At 46.5% G+C, this 18,733-nt stretch overlaps 1 protein-coding gene across 1 annotated transcript; it reads left to right on the plus strand.

Annotated features, from left to right (window-relative positions):
• Positions 1–2,960: 2,960 nt before the first annotated feature.
• Positions 2,961–13,393, plus strand: LOC144119003 (glutathione S-transferase 1-1-like). Its single transcript, XM_077651757.1, has 5 exons — positions 2,961–3,207; positions 5,389–5,447; positions 7,414–7,555; positions 11,497–11,661; positions 13,209–13,393. The coding sequence occupies exons 1-5, from the start codon at positions 3,067–3,069 to the stop codon at positions 13,371–13,373; spliced, it is 672 nt and encodes a 223-aa protein (XP_077507883.1). The 5' UTR covers positions 2,961–3,066; the 3' UTR covers positions 13,374–13,393.
• Positions 13,394–18,733: the final 5,340 nt, after the last annotated feature.

The following is an 18,733-nucleotide window of genomic DNA, read 5'->3' on the forward strand; positions in this document are numbered from 1 at the left end:
CCGGGGCGTTGCCTTCAGCCGAGGGGGATAGTGTTACAAGTGGACGAATCATGAACGAAGAAGTGGCGGTGCGCGGAACGACGACGACGTTGACAGTTGGTAGCTGGGCGCTCGGTTCTGAGCTGAGTATTTTATTATCGCAAGGGACCTCTCAAGTGTTCTAAACCTTAATGCAAGAGCGCGAACTGGCTGCAATTGTTTTCGCCAATTTCCACCAGCCTTCACTTAAAGGCAGCTTTTTTCAAATTTCCAATAGCAACCGCAAGGGCTGCGGAGCAGCGTCACATTAATTATTTAAACTGCGACTGCTAATTATCAGAGGAATAATTAGGATGAACTCCCAAGTTCTAGAGCTAAATTATATTCAACAGCAACACATCTGCTATCAAGAGTTCGCACTACGTCTTTCAATCACCGCAAGAGTTTAAGTAGACGCAAATTTCGTTTCGCTGCTTGCAGTCCCCATCGAAAAGAGAAAGCCACAAGGCCGTCGCCGCATTTAGACTTCCTGCAAATGTTTGAGCCAAAGCTTTTTAATTTTATGGAAACTTCCTCAGCTTCACGGAAACTTCCTCGGCTTCAGACCAAATTCGTGACTGAGCATTCCACGCTGGTATCAAATGACGCCACCTTTATTATGGCCCTCAGCATATGAGACTACTCGCTCAGACAATCCTTGTCTGGCCGAATTTGAATGCTCAGTCTGGCATGCACATATAGTACACCTCGCTAATGCTCTAGACGTTGTTCAAGAGAGAGCCACTAGATTTACTACATTTTTATGCAGTAAATCTTATGTAGTAAATCTTTACTACATTGTTACATTTTAAGTAAAGCCAATTGCTAGCGGGCTTCACCTCAGCCTCCGCACTTCTTGGCAATGAAACGAAGACAGCAAAGAAAGAAAGAAGGAACAAAAGATAGAAAGGAAGAAGGAAAGAAAGAGAGAAAGGAAGAAGGAAATAAACGAAGAAAGAAGCGAAGAAAGTCGGGATTTATTCTTTAAAATCTGATTACAGTACCTTGCATTCTATTACAAGTTTTTCTATTCCACACTTCATCACGAAACCCAGAATCTGCGCACCAGCTCCACGCATATCTTGCCATACCGGACACCCCCTTCAAATTTCACGCCCACGTATTCGTGCCGCCACATTTTCGACATTCTGCCGACTGGAACGGCCTTCCCCACCACATCGCGGGCATCAATTGTACCTCTTATATCCGCGAAAGTATCTCCGCTAACCTCGCATAAAAATGATCTAGCATTGGACGTTGTATTATCCCATGTGATATGTGTTACTCCCAGTGGGGGTTGTTTAGGAGAATAAAGGTTAAATTAAATAAATAACAAAACTGACCCTCTTGGAAAAGTGTGACGTCAAAGGGAGTGGTCTGGTGGGCACTAACAATATGCACACGACCTCGACAGGTCGCATTTTACTGCGACAGTGGCCCTTGCCGGACGCATGCGTTATCCGAGTGGAGTCCACCCTTCAGAAGCACCACCCGCCAGCCGCCTCTAAACCACACCTCCACCCACAGAATAAAAGCATCAAAATAATCATCGACAGCAAATACATCTCTTTTGCAGCTTTCTTGCGTCACGTTACTTGATCGCCCTGTAAATGTTTTTCTTTTACTGTGCCACTGACGAAAATATTTTTTCAGGCTCCTTGAGCCAGAAAGGCTTATCACTTTTGCTACTTAAAATATATTCATTCGTCAACTGTGTATTTTTCGGCGCGCTAGGTCACTCTTCAGCTTGCACCGAGCAATTCTAGACAAAAGCAATTTTCAGCGGAAAAATTGCGTTTACGAATGCAATTTCCAGATATAATGTAAGATTTCACTTAGCAATCAATATATTCGCAGACCACGCGACGGCAGTCTTGTATATTTTTCTCTATTAATGTATTTGCAATCGTCAAAAGCGTTCCCCGTTGGTTTTCCACGGCAGTCATAACTGTTCGATGAGATCGATGGAGACAGTTTAAAAAAGAGAGAGTTTGCTATGTAGCAGAACAATGGACCATTACCTTCAATATTTCGCTAAAAGTGTCTTACAATTTCCCAATTTTCAAAATTTTTGTCTGAGAATAAGCAACATGCACACAGCACTTCCAAGCTATTGTTACCAGCGGATTTAGAAATTAGCCGTTCACGTGAAACGCGGCGCAGCGCACCATGTAGGCCGTGAAGGGTTGCCTACAAGCGACAAAAATGCCCATTGCTGAAGGGGTTCTTGAAGAATTGATTAAATTGAAATACAGAGAAGTGCGAATTCCATGTACGGTGAAGACTGAGGGATTGGCAAGAGCTCTGGATGAAACAAAATATCCTTCGAAATCTTACGTGGACGAGATTAGGGTAATTTAAATGCTCGCCGAGATTTTATTGCAAGAACACCTGAGAACGCAAATGCTCAGCACTAATAAAGCCAAAAATGAATGCTGTCGCTCGAAAGCGATTCGCTACTGTCGCTGTCTCTGCCATGAAGGAAGGCACGCAAACGAAAGGCACCCACTAATGCGCTCTTTCAAACGAAACGTTATTGTTTCCAGCAAAGTGAACAGCTTTCCCACGTCTCTTAGCTTGCTGCGAAAAGTACTATTTTGTTATTCTCCCATCACAAACGTTAATCTCAGAAGGACAATTCAAGAACACGTTATCAATATTCGCAAGTCCCCGGCAAATCATGAATAAGCGAGAAAATAAATTATGAAATTTGCGTTTGAGTTTCTAGCTACGCAGCTTCTCGGTTCAGTATTCAAACGCGTTGTTGTGCGGGCTTGTTTCTCATCATAGCTGTTCTCGCGTTCGCAAGATCTATAGACATAAAAGTCGCAGGCGTTTCTAGCGAAGCATCGCACTTGCGAGAACTGTAGACGAGGGGAGTGTGAGGTAGGCGTGGCGCAGAAGCAGCTTAGCGGCGGGTGGTGGTGTCGTCACATCTTTCTTTCCTCGCGAGCGCAGCTGCAGACAACTGCCACTCGCTGCCATTAGCGCAGGTCGCGTCGGATAGGAAGGAAGCGCGCAGCATCGGAATCGCTTCGGTGAACAAGGATGACCGTCGATTTGTACTTTTACCCGACCAGTCCGCAGTGCGCCTTCGTGCGCATCGTTGCTCAGAGGATCGGAGTTGAGCTGCGACTGCATCCGCTCAACGCCGCTGCGAGAGACGCGTCCAAGGAGCAATTCGCCAAGGTGAGCAACCGGTTAGGCAGTGCATGGGAACTGTATAACGCAGGCGGTACAGTTCACTTCCTCTCCGCTGTATCGATTCGATTTGTAACAATGATGCGCTAAGGCACAGTTCACTTCGTCTCCCTTGCATTGATTTGATTTGTACCAATGAGCCATGGCGCAAACTAGCTTACTTTTTGGCGACGCGCTTTATCAGATAAGGGAGAGCGGCGTAAAGGTTTGGGAAAGTTGGTGCGACATGCTCTGGGAGGAAGAGCGGCAGGAAAAGACACGGACGAAAGAAATAAAACACTTTGGCACTTGCGTGTGTGCTTTCTTTCTTTCGTCAATGTCTTTCCTGCAGCGCCATTACTCCTAGATAGATTGAAGAGACACGTATACACTGGCTAGAATCTCGCGAGGCCTGCGGAAGTAAAAGGCAACACCGAATAACTGGTGGAAAGTAAAGCGACAGCAGCAAACATAAAAAAAGCACGGCTGTATAGAACGACCAAGACCGAAAGGACGGAAAACGAGATAGGTAACATTCGGATCGTAGCATGGACTGTTCAGTAGTAGTTGGGAATCCCTTATACAGAGAGCATGAGTCAGGTACATGTCAACAAGCTCGAACCAGGTAAGAAAATATCAGGCACTTCAAGTATGGGTGCTCAGATTCTAAAACTCTCTTCCCAACTGCTGTACCCGCTACAATTCTACTTCTGCTGCTATCAGCGCCATTGAAAGTACGCTAATGCACTCCCCAGCTCTTGCAGACGCCAGTGTATATGGCTCATAAGTGACGTTTCAATTCTATCTGAAAAGCAGTATTGCAGTACTGTATTGAGAAGTGTGGCTGACACTTGCAACTGAACACGCGCGTGGACAAACTGCCAGCGTGCCTGATCTGTCAACAGCTGTCACGGTACTACCTGAGGCAGTCCCTTCTGTTTCTGTTGTACCACGTTTATAGAGCGCAGTTAAACCCCATTTCCACGATGTACCGCAAGAACTTGCTTAGGGAAGCACAGATGCATGGATGTCTGGGGCTAGACAAGCTCAGTAACGAAGTGAAGGGGGCGAGATGGCCTGCTTTAGGTCATTCCCGTTCAAAAAATCCGCAAAGGAAGCCGGTACGGCATGATCACCAAGGACAGGGTTGCATGACTAAGGCACATAGCCGAGTAGCTCCAGGCTCACCTTTCCGCCCCACCTCCCAAAGACATCGGCATGGTGCAAGGCTCGGAGGAAGGAATTGCCTTCCTACAGCAGAGGAAGCCTGCGGCATGGCTTTCCGCGGACGCTAAAGATATGCTTTATAACATTCTATTATACAAAACTCCGCTTTTTCATTACGTTCAAAAGCACTGATGTGCACGTAGTAATCAAAGGATTCAGACATGTGTTTGCTGCAGTAGATTTCATGCACGAATTGCCCCAAAAGTGGCGCTGAAACTGCGGGGAAATATTTCTGGTTTATGGGGTTTAACGTCGCAAAGCGACTTGGCTATGAGAGAGACCGTAGTTAAGGGCTCCGGAAATTTCGACCACCTGGGCTTCCTTAACGGGCACTGACATCGCGCAGTACACGGGCCTCTAGAATCTCGCCTCCATCGAAATTCTACCGCCGCTGCCAGAGTCGAACCCGCGTCTTTCGGGTCCACAGCCGAGCGCCATAACCACTCAGCCACGGCGGCTAAGGAAATGTTTCTGTTCAAACCTTTACTACTGACTGATGCGCAAGGCTGTGTCATTAAATGTGCTGATGGTGGTAATTTTGCCTTCAGTAAGCTAAATCCCCCAGAATGAGCTTAGAAAAATCCATTCAGAACGAAGACCATCTAAAGACTGTAGCTTATATATAATAACTATACCGGTCTATATGCAGTGAGAGAAATTACCAGCATAAGTGCCCGCAGCTAAGTACAGATTACCGGAACTGCTGTCAGCAGCCAGTTACTAATATGGTCGCGCGGGAAGTTTACGCTGTCTGTGAACCCACACCCCTCCATTTTCCCTTCAGATCGTTACTAACAGAGTGCCCTAAGAGCTTTTAAAACCTGTTAATCTGCCAGCGCTACCACGTCGTTGACAAAGAAATGAGTAGCAGAGTTCTTTCTGAGAAGTGACTTAAAGCGAGTCTTCTGGAATTCTGCGAAGCGATTAAGCGTGTGGTGTTAATTATGCTACTGGTCTCTGCAGATGAATCCCCAGCGTACCGTGCCAATTATAGACGACGATGGGTTCGTACTGGCCGAAAGGTGAGATATAACAAAGGAATTATACGCTCAACTGCGGGGCATTTGATTTCTTTAGTGCGTATGAATAATAAATCCTATTAAGCTACTTATCCGTTTGTTTGGAGTGGAAGGATCTTTTTCACCCGACAAATTCGTACCTGAACGAAAGAAGTTGAATTTCGAGACAGAGCAAACGATACTGAGATGTCAAGCGTAGTGTTACAAAACAATGCGCGATGACCGGACCGTGTTTGATGACACCAACGCGGCGTTTTGTGTTCTTGTTCAGGCGCTCTTGTGCTTTTTATGGCGGCACTCTATTATCAACGCAAGCTACAAATGATCTTGTTCTCTCTTGCTGTGCGCCTTCCATGGTGCAACAAATTAGCCTAATTGACCTGTTTGTCACACGATCGTCCTAATGCACTGGAAAAAAGTGTATAATTTGTCAGCACGAGTATTCGACCTTTATCTCTAAATAACATCAGATATGCAAAACTTTCGAAAACGAATCGTTAGCAAGGTGCCTTCCTGACGGATTAAGTTGGAGAGTTTAGTCCATAACTCTTTTACAAATACGTACAAAAATAGCTCTCCTTTTAATCATTTCTGTACTAAGCGGACGCAGTGTACTACATTGAAGCCAGCTATTGCTTCACTCGTAAGTTAATCAAAAAGCAGAACAAAAAAAAACTGCCTACCATGCCTCTTAGTAAAACGAATTCGCTGTCTCAATCCTTATGCCAATCCGTTAAACGTGTTCTGGAGTGTCAAATTCCTACCACCTGCTCCGTAAGCCCTGTTTAACATTGCTCCTTTTGAATTCGATAGCAAGATGACTAACAAGTAAGCCAGACGGCCTCGGCAAGACGGCCTCGGCAAGCGTGCTACTGTATAGTAGCGTTTAGTTAGGAGAAAAGGGACGAGAATGAGCGTGAACTGGGAGAGAGCGTGACTGGGAATTTGTAACGCGGTCTGCCTTTCGTCGGTCTATTCTCATCTGTCATCCAAGTCTCGTCCTGTGTTAGAGCGCCCGGCAAGTGCCGCTTAGCCTAGAGGCCTATCACCTTCTGTTCTTTAGCAACTCGCACATTCGCTGTCTTTCTTATGGCCTGTACGGATAACAACGCGCCAGTTTTTTAATGTTCAAAGCCACCCTATCTAAAAATACAGCCAAATTATCCTGTTGTAGCAGCACAAAATCGTGTTGTCTACAGAAGCAAAACTTGTGTTGTACAACACACTATCATTTGTACAACACACTAACGCGTTCTACAACAGAAGACTGCCCTGTTGTTACGAGATATTGGCTTTTTGTACAACAGGCGGATGAGTTGGACGACATACTAACCTTTTGTGCGACACAAGGCCGCCCTCTTACGCCACACTGCTCTGTTGTTCAGAGACTGTTACAAAAAAGTGTGATGAAAGAGTAACCTCATGATGTGCCAGAGTGTCCTGTCATCGCTGAAGATATTTGCCTCTTTGCCACGACAACTGACGGTGAGCAGGTTTAATGACTTATGGCCCACCCAATGAAAGGTGCTGTGTGCACTCAAAGTTAATGCCTATAAAGCAATTGAGCTTGCTGTGCAAGCTACCATTCAGTTGCTGTTTTGAGCATATGACTTCGAGAAAACAAAATGTTATTAAAGGTTACTTCAGAAAGGATCTGGCAGCCAAAGGAAATAGAAGCGCTTGTCCCATGTTATGTAAGGCGCACAGCTGATAACGCGTAGTCGCTTTGAGTGACCATGTTCATTCCAAGAGAAGACAAACCACGCAGAGGGCGACAGGGAGTGAGGTGGGTGAAACTGGCTCATGGCGAAATTCAGTGCACCAATGCGAGGCTTTTGCCTTGGGCCGTACTGGGCCTGGCGGTGATCTTTCGCTCCATTCTTTATGTCCTGTTGTACCTGAAAAGACTCGTTACGCCGACACTTCCAAGGATAAGGCTTCAGAAAATGTTGCACGTGCGCGTTCGCAGCCGCGCCATCGGGATGTATCTGGTGAACAAGTACGCCCCCGAGAGCACCCTGTACCCGAAGGAGCCGCAGCGAAGGGCCGTCGTGGACAGAATGCTCTTCTTCGAGATGTCATTTATGCAAGAGAACGCGTACCCCGCGCTGGTAAGCCATTATTTGCTGTTTTTTGTCGATTACGCTAAAAAATACTCATCACCAGGGTACACAACCGCAAATACTGTTAAATATGGTTGTTTCAAAACGGCAACCGTACCAACGGTTGGACGCCGAAACAACACAAAACTTTTGATTGAATGTATTCCTCGTCTTTCAAGGGACAGTAACGAGTTACCGAAAGGCTAACAGCGTTTCTTGTTTATAGTCTAGACTAATTAGCAATAACTGCAGGGCCCTGCAAGACCCTGGTGCAAAACCCTGGAGCACATAATCTATTCTGGACTTGTAAAACACCTTCAGGATAACAGTTTTTTCACATCAGCGCAGCACGGCTTCCGATCAGGGCTGTCATGTGCAACGCAGCTAACTGAGTTCATTCATGACATTGCATTTTTCTGACGCCATTTTTCTAGATTTTAAAAAGGCTTTTGATGATGTGCCGCACCACCTTCTTCTCCAAAAAATATCATGCCTTGGCCTTCCTGACTACCTGTTCGGTTGGCTGAAAGATTATTTAAGCGCAAGCCAGCAGCAGGTGGTAATAAATAGTGCGTCGTCATCGCCTGTGGATGTTTTATCTGCAGTGCCACAGGATTCTGTGCTCGGACCGTTACTGTTCCTCATATTCATCAATGACATACCTGTCGGCCTCAGATCCACTGTCAGACTGTGTGCGGACGATTGCGTTTTGTATTCCCCAGTCACGAGCCTTGATGATTTGTGCGGCTTATAGGCTGACCTTGACAAAATTTGTGACTGGTGCTTGAAGTGGGGCATGGCACTGAATGTATCTAAGTGTTTCCATGTGCAATTTACACACACAAAAAAAGAAAATTTTATGATCATACCTCTTAAACCATGACACTATCCAGACTATAAATAAGGTTAAATATCTTGGTGTAATACTCACAACATCCCTAGATTGGATAGCCCAAGTTGACATGTAACTGCAAAAGCTTCTCGTCTTCTGTATTTTTTCCAACGGAATTTCAAAAGCTCTGCCCAGGTACTAAAAGAAACATTATATTTAACAAATGTCAGGACAATGCTAGAATACGCTTGTGTAGCATGGGACCCTTTCACGAGTACACTCATTGACAAGTTAGAAAGGGTACAGAAACGTGCTGCAAGGTTTGTGACTGGGAATTATAATTTTCATATAAAAAGCTCAGAACTTCGCGACCGTATTGGGTGGAAGACTTTGGCAACCCAAAGAAAAATTTGTAGGCTGAAGTTCTTGCATAGCACTTACAATGATTGTACCGGTCTGTGTGTCTTCCTCTGGTCTTGCGTCTTTTCTCGCTGGTTTTTTTCACGTGATTAATAAAAACACTTATTTAAAGCAGCCATCTTACATTTCGGAGAGACTAGACAACACGAAAAAGATTAAGAGTAATCAATGCCGCATTAATGTATTTAGTATTCGTTTTTCCCTAACACAATTCTGGACTGGAATAAGCTTCCGAATGATGTGGTTTGTGCACCTTATTTCCAAAGTGCTGTTGAAAGGGTGATCTAATGTATTTCTTCCAGGTCTCGTACGTTTTAGCAGCGCTGTGCCGATCTATGTTGCGTTTTTTTTAGTCTACTTATAGTATTGTTGTTACCTTGATAACATGTTTCCCAATATCTTCTTTGCATGCGTTATTGTATGTAGCTATATCCCCCTACAATAATGCCTCATGGGCGCTGTAGGTACTTGCAATAAATAAATAAATAAATAAACAACAGCGCTGTATAAGCCGGAAATTACGTGCTGCACAAGCATAAAAAACTGGGGAAAAGCAGTGCTCGGCGCAGTCAGTTCTTCGAAACGAGCTTTTATATAAGTCGTTCATCTCCACCAACTTTTCGGTGAGATTTTCCAGGAAGATTTTGTCTATTAACCCAACGAAAACATCTTGGGCTTCTGAGCGCAATTCGCTTGTTAACAAAGTTAGCTATAATCTGAGCGTATGGTGACCCTAATCTGGTACACAATTTCGTGTGACAATATTGAGAAAACAAAGCAGTTAAGAATTCTTGTCATGGCTATTCCTCGCGTGTCAGGCCTACTGAATTAAGTTGTTATTGCTGCTTATGTTGTCTTATGTGTCAGTATCGTGTTAAGGTTTCAATGCCTACCACATTCATTTTCACCGATTGACACTCTCTCATCACGAAAGAAAAAAAACTGTCCTTTGAGTCGTTCGCACACAATCACAACAGCTTTCGTATGGTCTGTGCATACGTTTCAAGGATAATTATGCGCCCAAACCTACATGCAGTGCTCGTGAGGGCTTTGAGGTATGCAAACCTCAGCGTCAATGATTACGAACCGTTATTACAGTCAAAGGCGATAATATTACCTGGAGATTCTGCAAACCGTTTTGAAGTGTCTCGTTTTTGTCCTCTTTACTAACTTGTTTTTGAAGCGAAAAGCTTCACTACGCCAGCTTTTCGAGACGTCAGCGGGGCCGCATGTTTGACCTTGAATGTAGCTAGTGGTCAGTGTAGCCGCAAGTTTCACCTTCAATGTAGGTAGAAGTCACGCCATGAGAAATGACGTCTGCCTCACATATCTCGGTGGACACCCAAACCGCGCCGTAAGGGAAGGAAATTGAAATAAACTAGGTTTTAAGGATAGGAAAAAGACGCCTGTCTCCCAGGTGGTCGAAATTATTCCGGAGCCCTCCACTACCCGCCGCGGTGGCTCAGTGGTTAGGGCGCTCGACTACTGATCCGGAGTTCCCGGGTTCGAACCCGACCGCGGCGGCTGCATTTTTATGGAGGAAAAACGCTAAAGCGCCCATGTGCTGTGCGATGTCAGTGCACGTTAAAGATCCCCAGGTGGTCGAAATTGTCCCGGAGCCATCCACTACGGCACCTCTTTCTTCTTTTCTTCTTTCACTCCCTCCTTTACCCCTTCCCTTACGGCATGGTTCAGGTGTCCAACGATATATGAGACAGACACTGCGCCATTTCCTTTCCCGAAAAACCAATTATTATTATTATTATTATTATTATTATTATTATTATTATTATTATTATTATTATTATTATTATTATTATTAATTATAATTATTAATATTACCCTCCACTACGGCGCCTCTTCCTTTCTTCTTTCACTCCCTCCTTTATCCCTTCTTTTGCGGCGCGGTTCAGTTGTCCGCCGAGATGTGAGACAGATACTGCGCCATTTCCTTTCCCCGAAAACCAATTCTCATCGCGGTGGCTCAGTGGTTAGGGCGCTCGACTACTGAGCCGGAGTTCCCGGGTTCGAACCCGACCGCGGCGGCTGCGTTTTTATGGAGGAAAAACGCTATGGCGCCCGTGTGCTGTGCGATGTCAGTGCACGTTAAAGATCCCCAGGTGGTCGAAATTATTCCGGAGCCCTCCACTACGGCACCTATTTCTTCCTTTCTTCTTTCACTCCCTCCCTTATCCCTTCCCATACGGCGCGGTTCAGGTGTCCAACGATATATGAGACAGATACTGCGCCATTTCCTTTCCCCCAAAAAACCAATTATTATTATTATTATTACTGTGTTGTGTGAGCGCCTTTAATGTCGTTTCGACGAAAGCAAGATGCTTATCTACGGAAACCGCCGGTCGCTCGGCCACAAACGTAGCCAGGGAGATGCATCTTTTCGCTTTCGAGTAGGGTTAACCAGACTAAACCACTAGCAATTTTTTTTACTTCCCGCTTCTCGTTAATCTTCAGTAAAACCTTCATATTTTCTGTGATCCCAGCATGGCAGATCAGCCGTACGAAAGCGTTCATGAGAGATCATCACTACGGCATAGCGCTGGGGTTGCAGTCATTCTGTGGCATATGACCTTTCTTGACGCCTGTCGATGTCGAAAACCTCAACAACAGCGGCAAAAGCGCGGCTGTTTCAAAGCCCCCTTCGTTTCCCTTCTCCCCTTCCACCCCCTTCACCACGCAGAAAGACGTCATCAAGCGGGGAAGTCTAACCGACGACAGAGCGCAGATCGTAAACAACGGTCTCCGAACGGCGGTGGAACTGCTGGGGTCCAAGAGCTTCCTTGCCGGCGATCAACTGACGTTGCCCGACATCGGACTTGCTCTGAGTCTTGGAATCACACTAAAGGTATCGCCATTTCGTGTCGCACTACTTTAATATTCCAGCACTCAGTGGGTGGTGTGATAATATACAGCAGTAGAAAATCATATATTTATTCCTGTCTGTTTCTACAAATTGGTCTTTCCAACCTCATTTGCCATATCTGCTTTCCCCTTTGTTCATTTTCTTTGTTGCAGTTTTACTTTCATTTCAAAACACAACGGCTGCAGTGAAACGTTCATTCCAGCTCTCTGTGGAGTGTTTAGAGGTATTGCTATGTGAGGTGTAACGTTCATAAGCTGGTCAGACCACCCGGCGTTCCTTAACGTGTGCTAGTATCGCACAGCACACGGACATTCTTACATTTTGCCGCATTCGAAATGTGGCCGCCGCCGCCAGGTTCAAGCTCGGTCGCAGAGCCGAGGAGAAATGCAAAAAAAAATGGCTACCAGTTCTAGATTGCTAAGGAACTATTGTGCGAAAGCTCGGTTTTTTTGCAGGTGGACACCGACGCCTACTCACACTGCGACAGAGGTGTCCAGTGACCCAGCTACACTTTCTACTCAGAGGATTCACACAGACGGACACCGCTGAAGCACGTGGAGTGCAACTAGAAGGGCTTTCGCATTGAAAACGCCCAGCATCGCCATCTATATATGTTTCGTAGCTGTAGAACATAAGCGGCTCATAAGCCGCTGGATGAAGCGCACGGTGCGCTTCGTCCGGTCGTGAAAATTGTTGTAATTAAAAACTCAGCGCATTTGTACTACAGCTACGGAATACCAACTAGGCCCAGTTGTCGCCTTATTATGTTTCGGCTAGACGACGTAAATTTCTGGAAAGCCCACTAACACCGTACTTACACTCGCCCATATATTTCTTTTCTAAGTTCCTTACCTCTCCTGGCTCAACTTCCGTGCTCCCTACGATAGTCTAGAGCGCTCTCTCTTCTCCTGCCCTCTCGCCCTGTCCCCTCCCATTACCTCCTTCCCCTTACCCATCTCTTGGACTGTCTGCCAGTAGTCGGCGCAGCTGTTAGAGCGCAGTCACTGTGGTTCACCTGGCGCACGGTGTCTGAGCACTTGATCTATATATGAAAAAAAAAAACGTTCCCCCTCTATTTGTAAAAACGATGGTCGATTCTTTGTTATTTACATGTGAATGCACACTACTCTCCTGCTTTAAGAAGACCTTCATTGTAGAGCATAAGAAACTGATAACTGTACGATGTACGATCATGAGACGGCATCTCCACATTTTTTGTCTGCCGTCATCTGGATGCACCAGGGATTTCAGGTTCGATACAGTAAGGGCTTGCCCTGCGGCACAGACCTTTAAGGTATTTTCGACCGGCACCCTAACCCGCAGGTCGTCCAACGCGGTGCTCTTGCACTTTTCTACGTGTGGTCTTCTATCGCGCTCCAACCAGTCACATAGTTTAATACTTTCGCGCTGCGCTTTACATTCTTCCATTTGTCGACGTGCTGTGATAGTGGACTTTTTAGCCGCACTTGAGCTGCTTCAAAGTTTCGATGCACTAATCAGCTCTCCTTTTATTCCCTCCGGCATGATAGGGCCTAGGTGGAGAGGCAGTGCAGCACTTCAAGGAACTGGGGGAATACCACGACCGAGTTGTACGGGAGCTTCCGGAGTTCGAGGAGCACTTCGGACAAATGTTCACAGCGCTCACAGAGAGCGTGGCACAGTGCAGGCTGGTGAACGGCAATGATCGGAAATAAAACGTGCTCAGTAAGCTTAATTTTTGTTTGCAACTTTAGCAGTCCTTTCTGTGCGAAGACTATCACGATGTTTACTTTTGCAAAAAATGACACGATGGTTACCACTGTGTAACGCGCCATTCAGCGACAGCTGTTGAGGTATTTATATTTTGCGATATGATGAGGTAGAGTATATTAGAGCGACTTCATATCTGCAAAGTTCTAGAGAGCTACTTTTGGTTTTGCACTTATACTCGCTTTTCGCCACTCCATGCGCGAGGCGACACCGATGACCCTTTCCTACAGCGGCGCGTTTCGCAGCAGCTGGCGCAGATGTAAAATGCCACATTCATCCGTTCTCGCCATACTTTCCCTCCTCCTTCTACGATAAGCACACTCCGAGTAAGGATTACTGCGCTCTCGCCATGTCCTCCTTACAGAGTAACCCTCCTCCATCCTGGGTAATTACACTACGGGTGGAGCCGCCGCGGTGGCTGAGTGGTTACGGCGCTCGGCTGCCGGCCCGAAAGACGCGGGTTCGATCCCGGCCGCGGCGTTCGAATTTCGATGGAGGCGAAATTCTAGAGGCCCGTGTACTGTGCGATATCAGTGCACGTTAAAGAACCCCAGGTGGTCGAAATTTCCGGAGCCCTTCACTACGGCGTCTCTCATAGCCTGAGTAGCTTTGGGACGTTAAACCCCCATAAACCATAAACCAAACCTACACTACGGGTGGTTCCCGTCACAATCACCTTCCGCTTGGGCTTTATGCTCTCACCATACGCTCCTCTTTCCAAGGTAATCACCTATGGTCTCGCCCAAAGACAAGCAGACTGTGTTTGGGCCTTGGAGGTCGAAAGTAATCTGAGATTACTCTCAGCTGTAATAAGGTGTATGCCAGGCAAACGGGCCGTTGCATAAAAATAAGATTATTAGAGCATGCGAATTATTAGAGCATATACCTAAGTATTGCAAGTCCGGCAAGCATGATAACCAGGAATGCACTCTGATTTTCGGCCCGACTAAGGTTATCGAATGTGCGAGGAAAAATAAAGGACGCGAAATTCTCGACGGCTTGGAAATCGCGAGATTAGGGCATGACAAATGTGTTAGCGAGGCGTCCATCCACTTGTACCGCGAATAGTTGGAATTCTCAGCCAATTACGTCGACCGATTCTTCCCTCTGGACCTGCTGGGGAGAAATTGCAAGGGGTGACAGATAAAGCGGAATCATCATCGTCATCATCAAGATCATCAGCCTTACTACACCCACTGCAGGGCAAAGGCCTCTCCCATGTCTCTCCAATTAACTCTATCCTTTGCCAGCTGCATCCACCCTTTGCCAGCAAACTTCTTAATCTCATCCGCCCACCTAACCTTCTGCAGCCCCCTGCTACGCTTACTTTCTCTTGGAACCCACTCCGTTACCCTTAAGGACCAGCGGTTATCTTGCCTTCGCATTACATGCCTTGCCCAAGCCCATTTCTTTCTCTTGATTTCGACTAGGATGTCATTAACCCGTGTTTGTTCCCTCACCCACTCTGCCCGCTTCCGATCTCTTAACGTTACACCTATCATTTTTCTTTCCATGGCTCGCTGCGTTGTTCTTAACTTAAGCTGAACTCTTTTCGTTAGCCTCCACGTTTCTGCCCCGTAGGTGAGTACCGGTAAGATTATGCTGTTGTACACTTTCCTCTTGAGGGAAATTGGTAAACTGCCACTCATGATCTGCGAGAATTTGCCATATGCGCTCCACCCCATTCTTATCCTTCTAGTTATCTCCCTCTCATGATCCGGATCAGCTGTCACTACCTGCCCTAAGTAGACGTATTCCGTCACAATTGCTAGGCTCTCGCTGCCAATTGTGAACTGTTGTTCCCTTGCTAGGCTGTTGAACATTACCTTGGTTTTCTGCATGTTAATTTTTAGACCCATTGATCTGCTCTGCCTGGCTAACTCATTGATCATGATTTACAGTTCACCTCCTGAGTGACTCAGCAAGGCAATGTCATCAGCAAATTGCAGATTATTTAGGTATTCTCCATTTATTCTTATTCCCAACTCGGCATCTAACCCTACCGATAGAATAGAACTAACGGAGTTATCAAAGTTAATAAATAAGCGCAAGGTAGCCGACATAAGGAAGTTTAATATGGAGAGAATCGAGCATGCTATAAAGAACGGAGGTAGCCTAAAAACAGTGAAGAGGAGGCTAGGCATAGGTAAAAACCAGATGTATGCATTAAGGACAAGCAGGGCAATGTCATTAGCAATATGGATAAGATAGTTAACGTAGCCGAAGAGTTCTACACAGACCTGTACTGTAGCCAATGTAATCAGAGCGTTAATGAGAAAGACAGCAGTGCACAGCAATCCGTCATCCCACCAGTAACGAAAGATGAAGTAAAGAAAGCCTTAGAAGCAATGAAAAGGGGAAAAGCAGCTGGGGAGGATCAGGTAACAGCAGATCTCTTAAAGGATGGAGGGGACATCGTGTTAGAAAAATTAGCCACCCTGTATACGCAATGCCTTATGACCTCGACTGTACCAGAAGCTTGGAAGAATGCAAACATTATCTTAATTCATAAGAAGGGAGACGCCAAGGACTTGAAAAATTACAGGCCGATCAGCTTACTATCCGTTGCCTACAAAGTATTTACTAAGGTAATCGCTAATAGAGTCAGAGCAACGTTAGACTATAATCAACCAAATGATCAGGCAGGCTTTCGTAAAGGATATTCCACAATAGATCATATTCACACTATCAATCAGGTGATAGAGAAATGCGCAGAATATAACCAACCTCTATATATAGATTTCATTGATTACGAGAAAGCATTCGATTCAGTGGAAACCTCAGCAGTCATACAGGCATTGCGTAATCAGGGGGTAGAAGAGCCTCATGTCAAAATACTTGAAGATATATATAGCAACTGCACAGCTACTATAGTCCTCCATAAAATCAGCAATAAAATTCCAATAAGGAAGGGCGTCAGGCAAGGAGACACGATCTCGCCAATGCTGTTCACCGCATGTTTACAGGAGGTATTTCGAGGCCTGAATTGGGAACAGTTGGGAAAGCGGAATAGTCAAGGGTTAATTGGATTAACCGCGGCGTCGTGAAAATCGGTCGACACCATTGGCTGGAGGGCCGCTTTGGGTATTGAGTTGCATCCAACTCTGGCCGAAATCAAATAGAAATGGTCTTGGCCAGGGCATGTAATGCGTAGGGAAGATCAATGTTGGTCGTTAAGGTTAACGAGGGGGAAGGTACCCCTGCGTTGGTTCGGCAGCAGGGCGGAATGCATGTGGCACTGGCGCAGGTCTCCGCAGGGCTTCACTGTAGCTCATTATGTACGGCTCCGGCTGCGGCGTCCGAAGGGCTTCGCTGTAGCTCACGATGTACGGTTTCGGCTGTGGTGCCTGTGGTGACTGGACCGCTCGCCGAATTCCGTCACGAACGGCATCGGCTAAAGCGGAGGTTGCGCAGTTCTTCGCGAAGCACACTCCGCACAAGTTCCCGAAGCGTCTCGTCTCCGGCGACTGGTAGTGACGCACAATAGTTGGTGGCCGCAAGACTTCCTTGACGACCGTACTGCGCACTGCGTTCCTGCAAGGAACGTTCCATGCCTGTGGCTTCTTTGGCGAAGTCAGCGACGGTTCTTGGAGGGTCGCGTGTGAGGCCAGCGAAGAGCTGCTCCACACCACGCATAAGGTGGCGCACCTTCGTAGCCTCGGGCATGGCAGGGTCAGCCCGGTTGAGGATACGTGCCATACCTTCGATAAACATGGCGACGCTTTCGTTCGACTGCTGTGCCCTGGAGCGAATGACGACTTTGGCGTTTTCCTTGCGTGCGTTTGTGCTGAAGGTAGCGTGCAACTCACGACGGAACGCTTCCCAGTTAGTAAAGGATGCCTCATGGTTCTCGCACCATGTCTCCGCCGAGTCTTGGAACGCGAAATACACGTTTCGTAGTTTTCGATCGTCGTCCCACTGGTTAAAAGTGACCACACGGTCAAAGCTGGACAACCAGTCCTCGACATCCTTGAACCGATCGCCGTAAAAGGATGGCGGCGAGCGAGGTGTGAGGACTACAACCGGTGGGACACTGCCAGAAGGCTGACCTATCTGACTGCCAGTAGTGGACGTCATGGTACGCACCGACCTCGTCAGTGGCTTACACTCACGTTGCAGGCCTCGCAGGCGGCGGCTCGCTTTGTGGACGGGTGTTGTTTCCAAGCGTCGCTGATAAGCGTCAGATTTTTCCTCGGGGTGAGCGTTCATGGGACGAAACCCAGCACCTCCACCAAAATCTCACCGACAAACACAGGGAGATGCAAAAGGGCCTTTTAGTCAGATGGCCAAGAACAACAGCAGCGCGCGTCCGAGCAGGAACGTTGTCTTCTTCGCTCCCACACGAGCCCAGTCATGCCGCTTGGCCGCGTGGCGGCGCTTGCAGAATGTGAGCAGTGTGGCAATATCATCATCATCATCAGCCTTACTACACCCACTGCAGGGCAAAGGCCTCTCCCATGTCTCTCCAATTAACCCTATCCTTTGCCAGCTGCATCCACCCTTTGCCTGCAAACTTCTTAATCTCATCCGCCCACCTAACCTTCTGCCGCCCCCTGCTACGCTTACTTTCTCTTGGAACCCACTCCGTTACCCTTAAGGACCAGCGGTTATCTTGCCTTCGCATTACATGCCCTGCCCAAGCCCATTTCTTTCTCTTGATTTCGACTAGGATGTCATTAACCCGTGTTTGTTCCCTCACCCACTCTGCCCGCTTCCGTTCTCTTAACGTTACACCTATCATTTTTCTTTCCATGGCTCGCTGCGTTGTCCTTAACCTAAGCTGAACTCTTTTCGTTAGCCTCCACGTTTCTGCCCCGTAGGTGAGTACCGGTAAGATTATGCTGTTGTACACTGCTGTTGTACAGTGAAAGTGTGGCAATATACAAGCCGCCAAAATCAGGCACAGGCCTCATCGTATGTCAAATGCATGTCTCTGTAGGAATCAACTATACACAAAGCAAGTTGTCTTCAATTCAAAATAACTTTATTAAAGGCATTAATACATGCTTTCAGCTTTCAAGAAGTATTATTCACGCTTGATGCAGTAAGAATACGCCGCATGCAATAGGACGGGTTACTGTATGCAGGCTGCATTCTCATGTTGTATCTGTTGTAAAAGAAGTTTTTCCCACGAAAACAAACAAAATGCAAAAATACAAAAAATAGTGTCACTGAAAGGGCACGTGATTTTTTTTCAATTCAAGACACTGCCAAAGAGATACTAGAGCTAGAACGTATACATATTGATTCTACGTTGTCACGTATTTGCAACAATCAACTGCACTAGCCCTCCTCATAAACGCTG

Source organism: Amblyomma americanum, chromosome 2, assembly GCF_052857255.1.
Source record: "Amblyomma americanum isolate KBUSLIRL-KWMA chromosome 2, ASM5285725v1, whole genome shotgun sequence".
Lineage (NCBI taxonomy): Eukaryota > Metazoa > Arthropoda > Arachnida > Ixodida > Ixodidae > Amblyomma > Amblyomma americanum.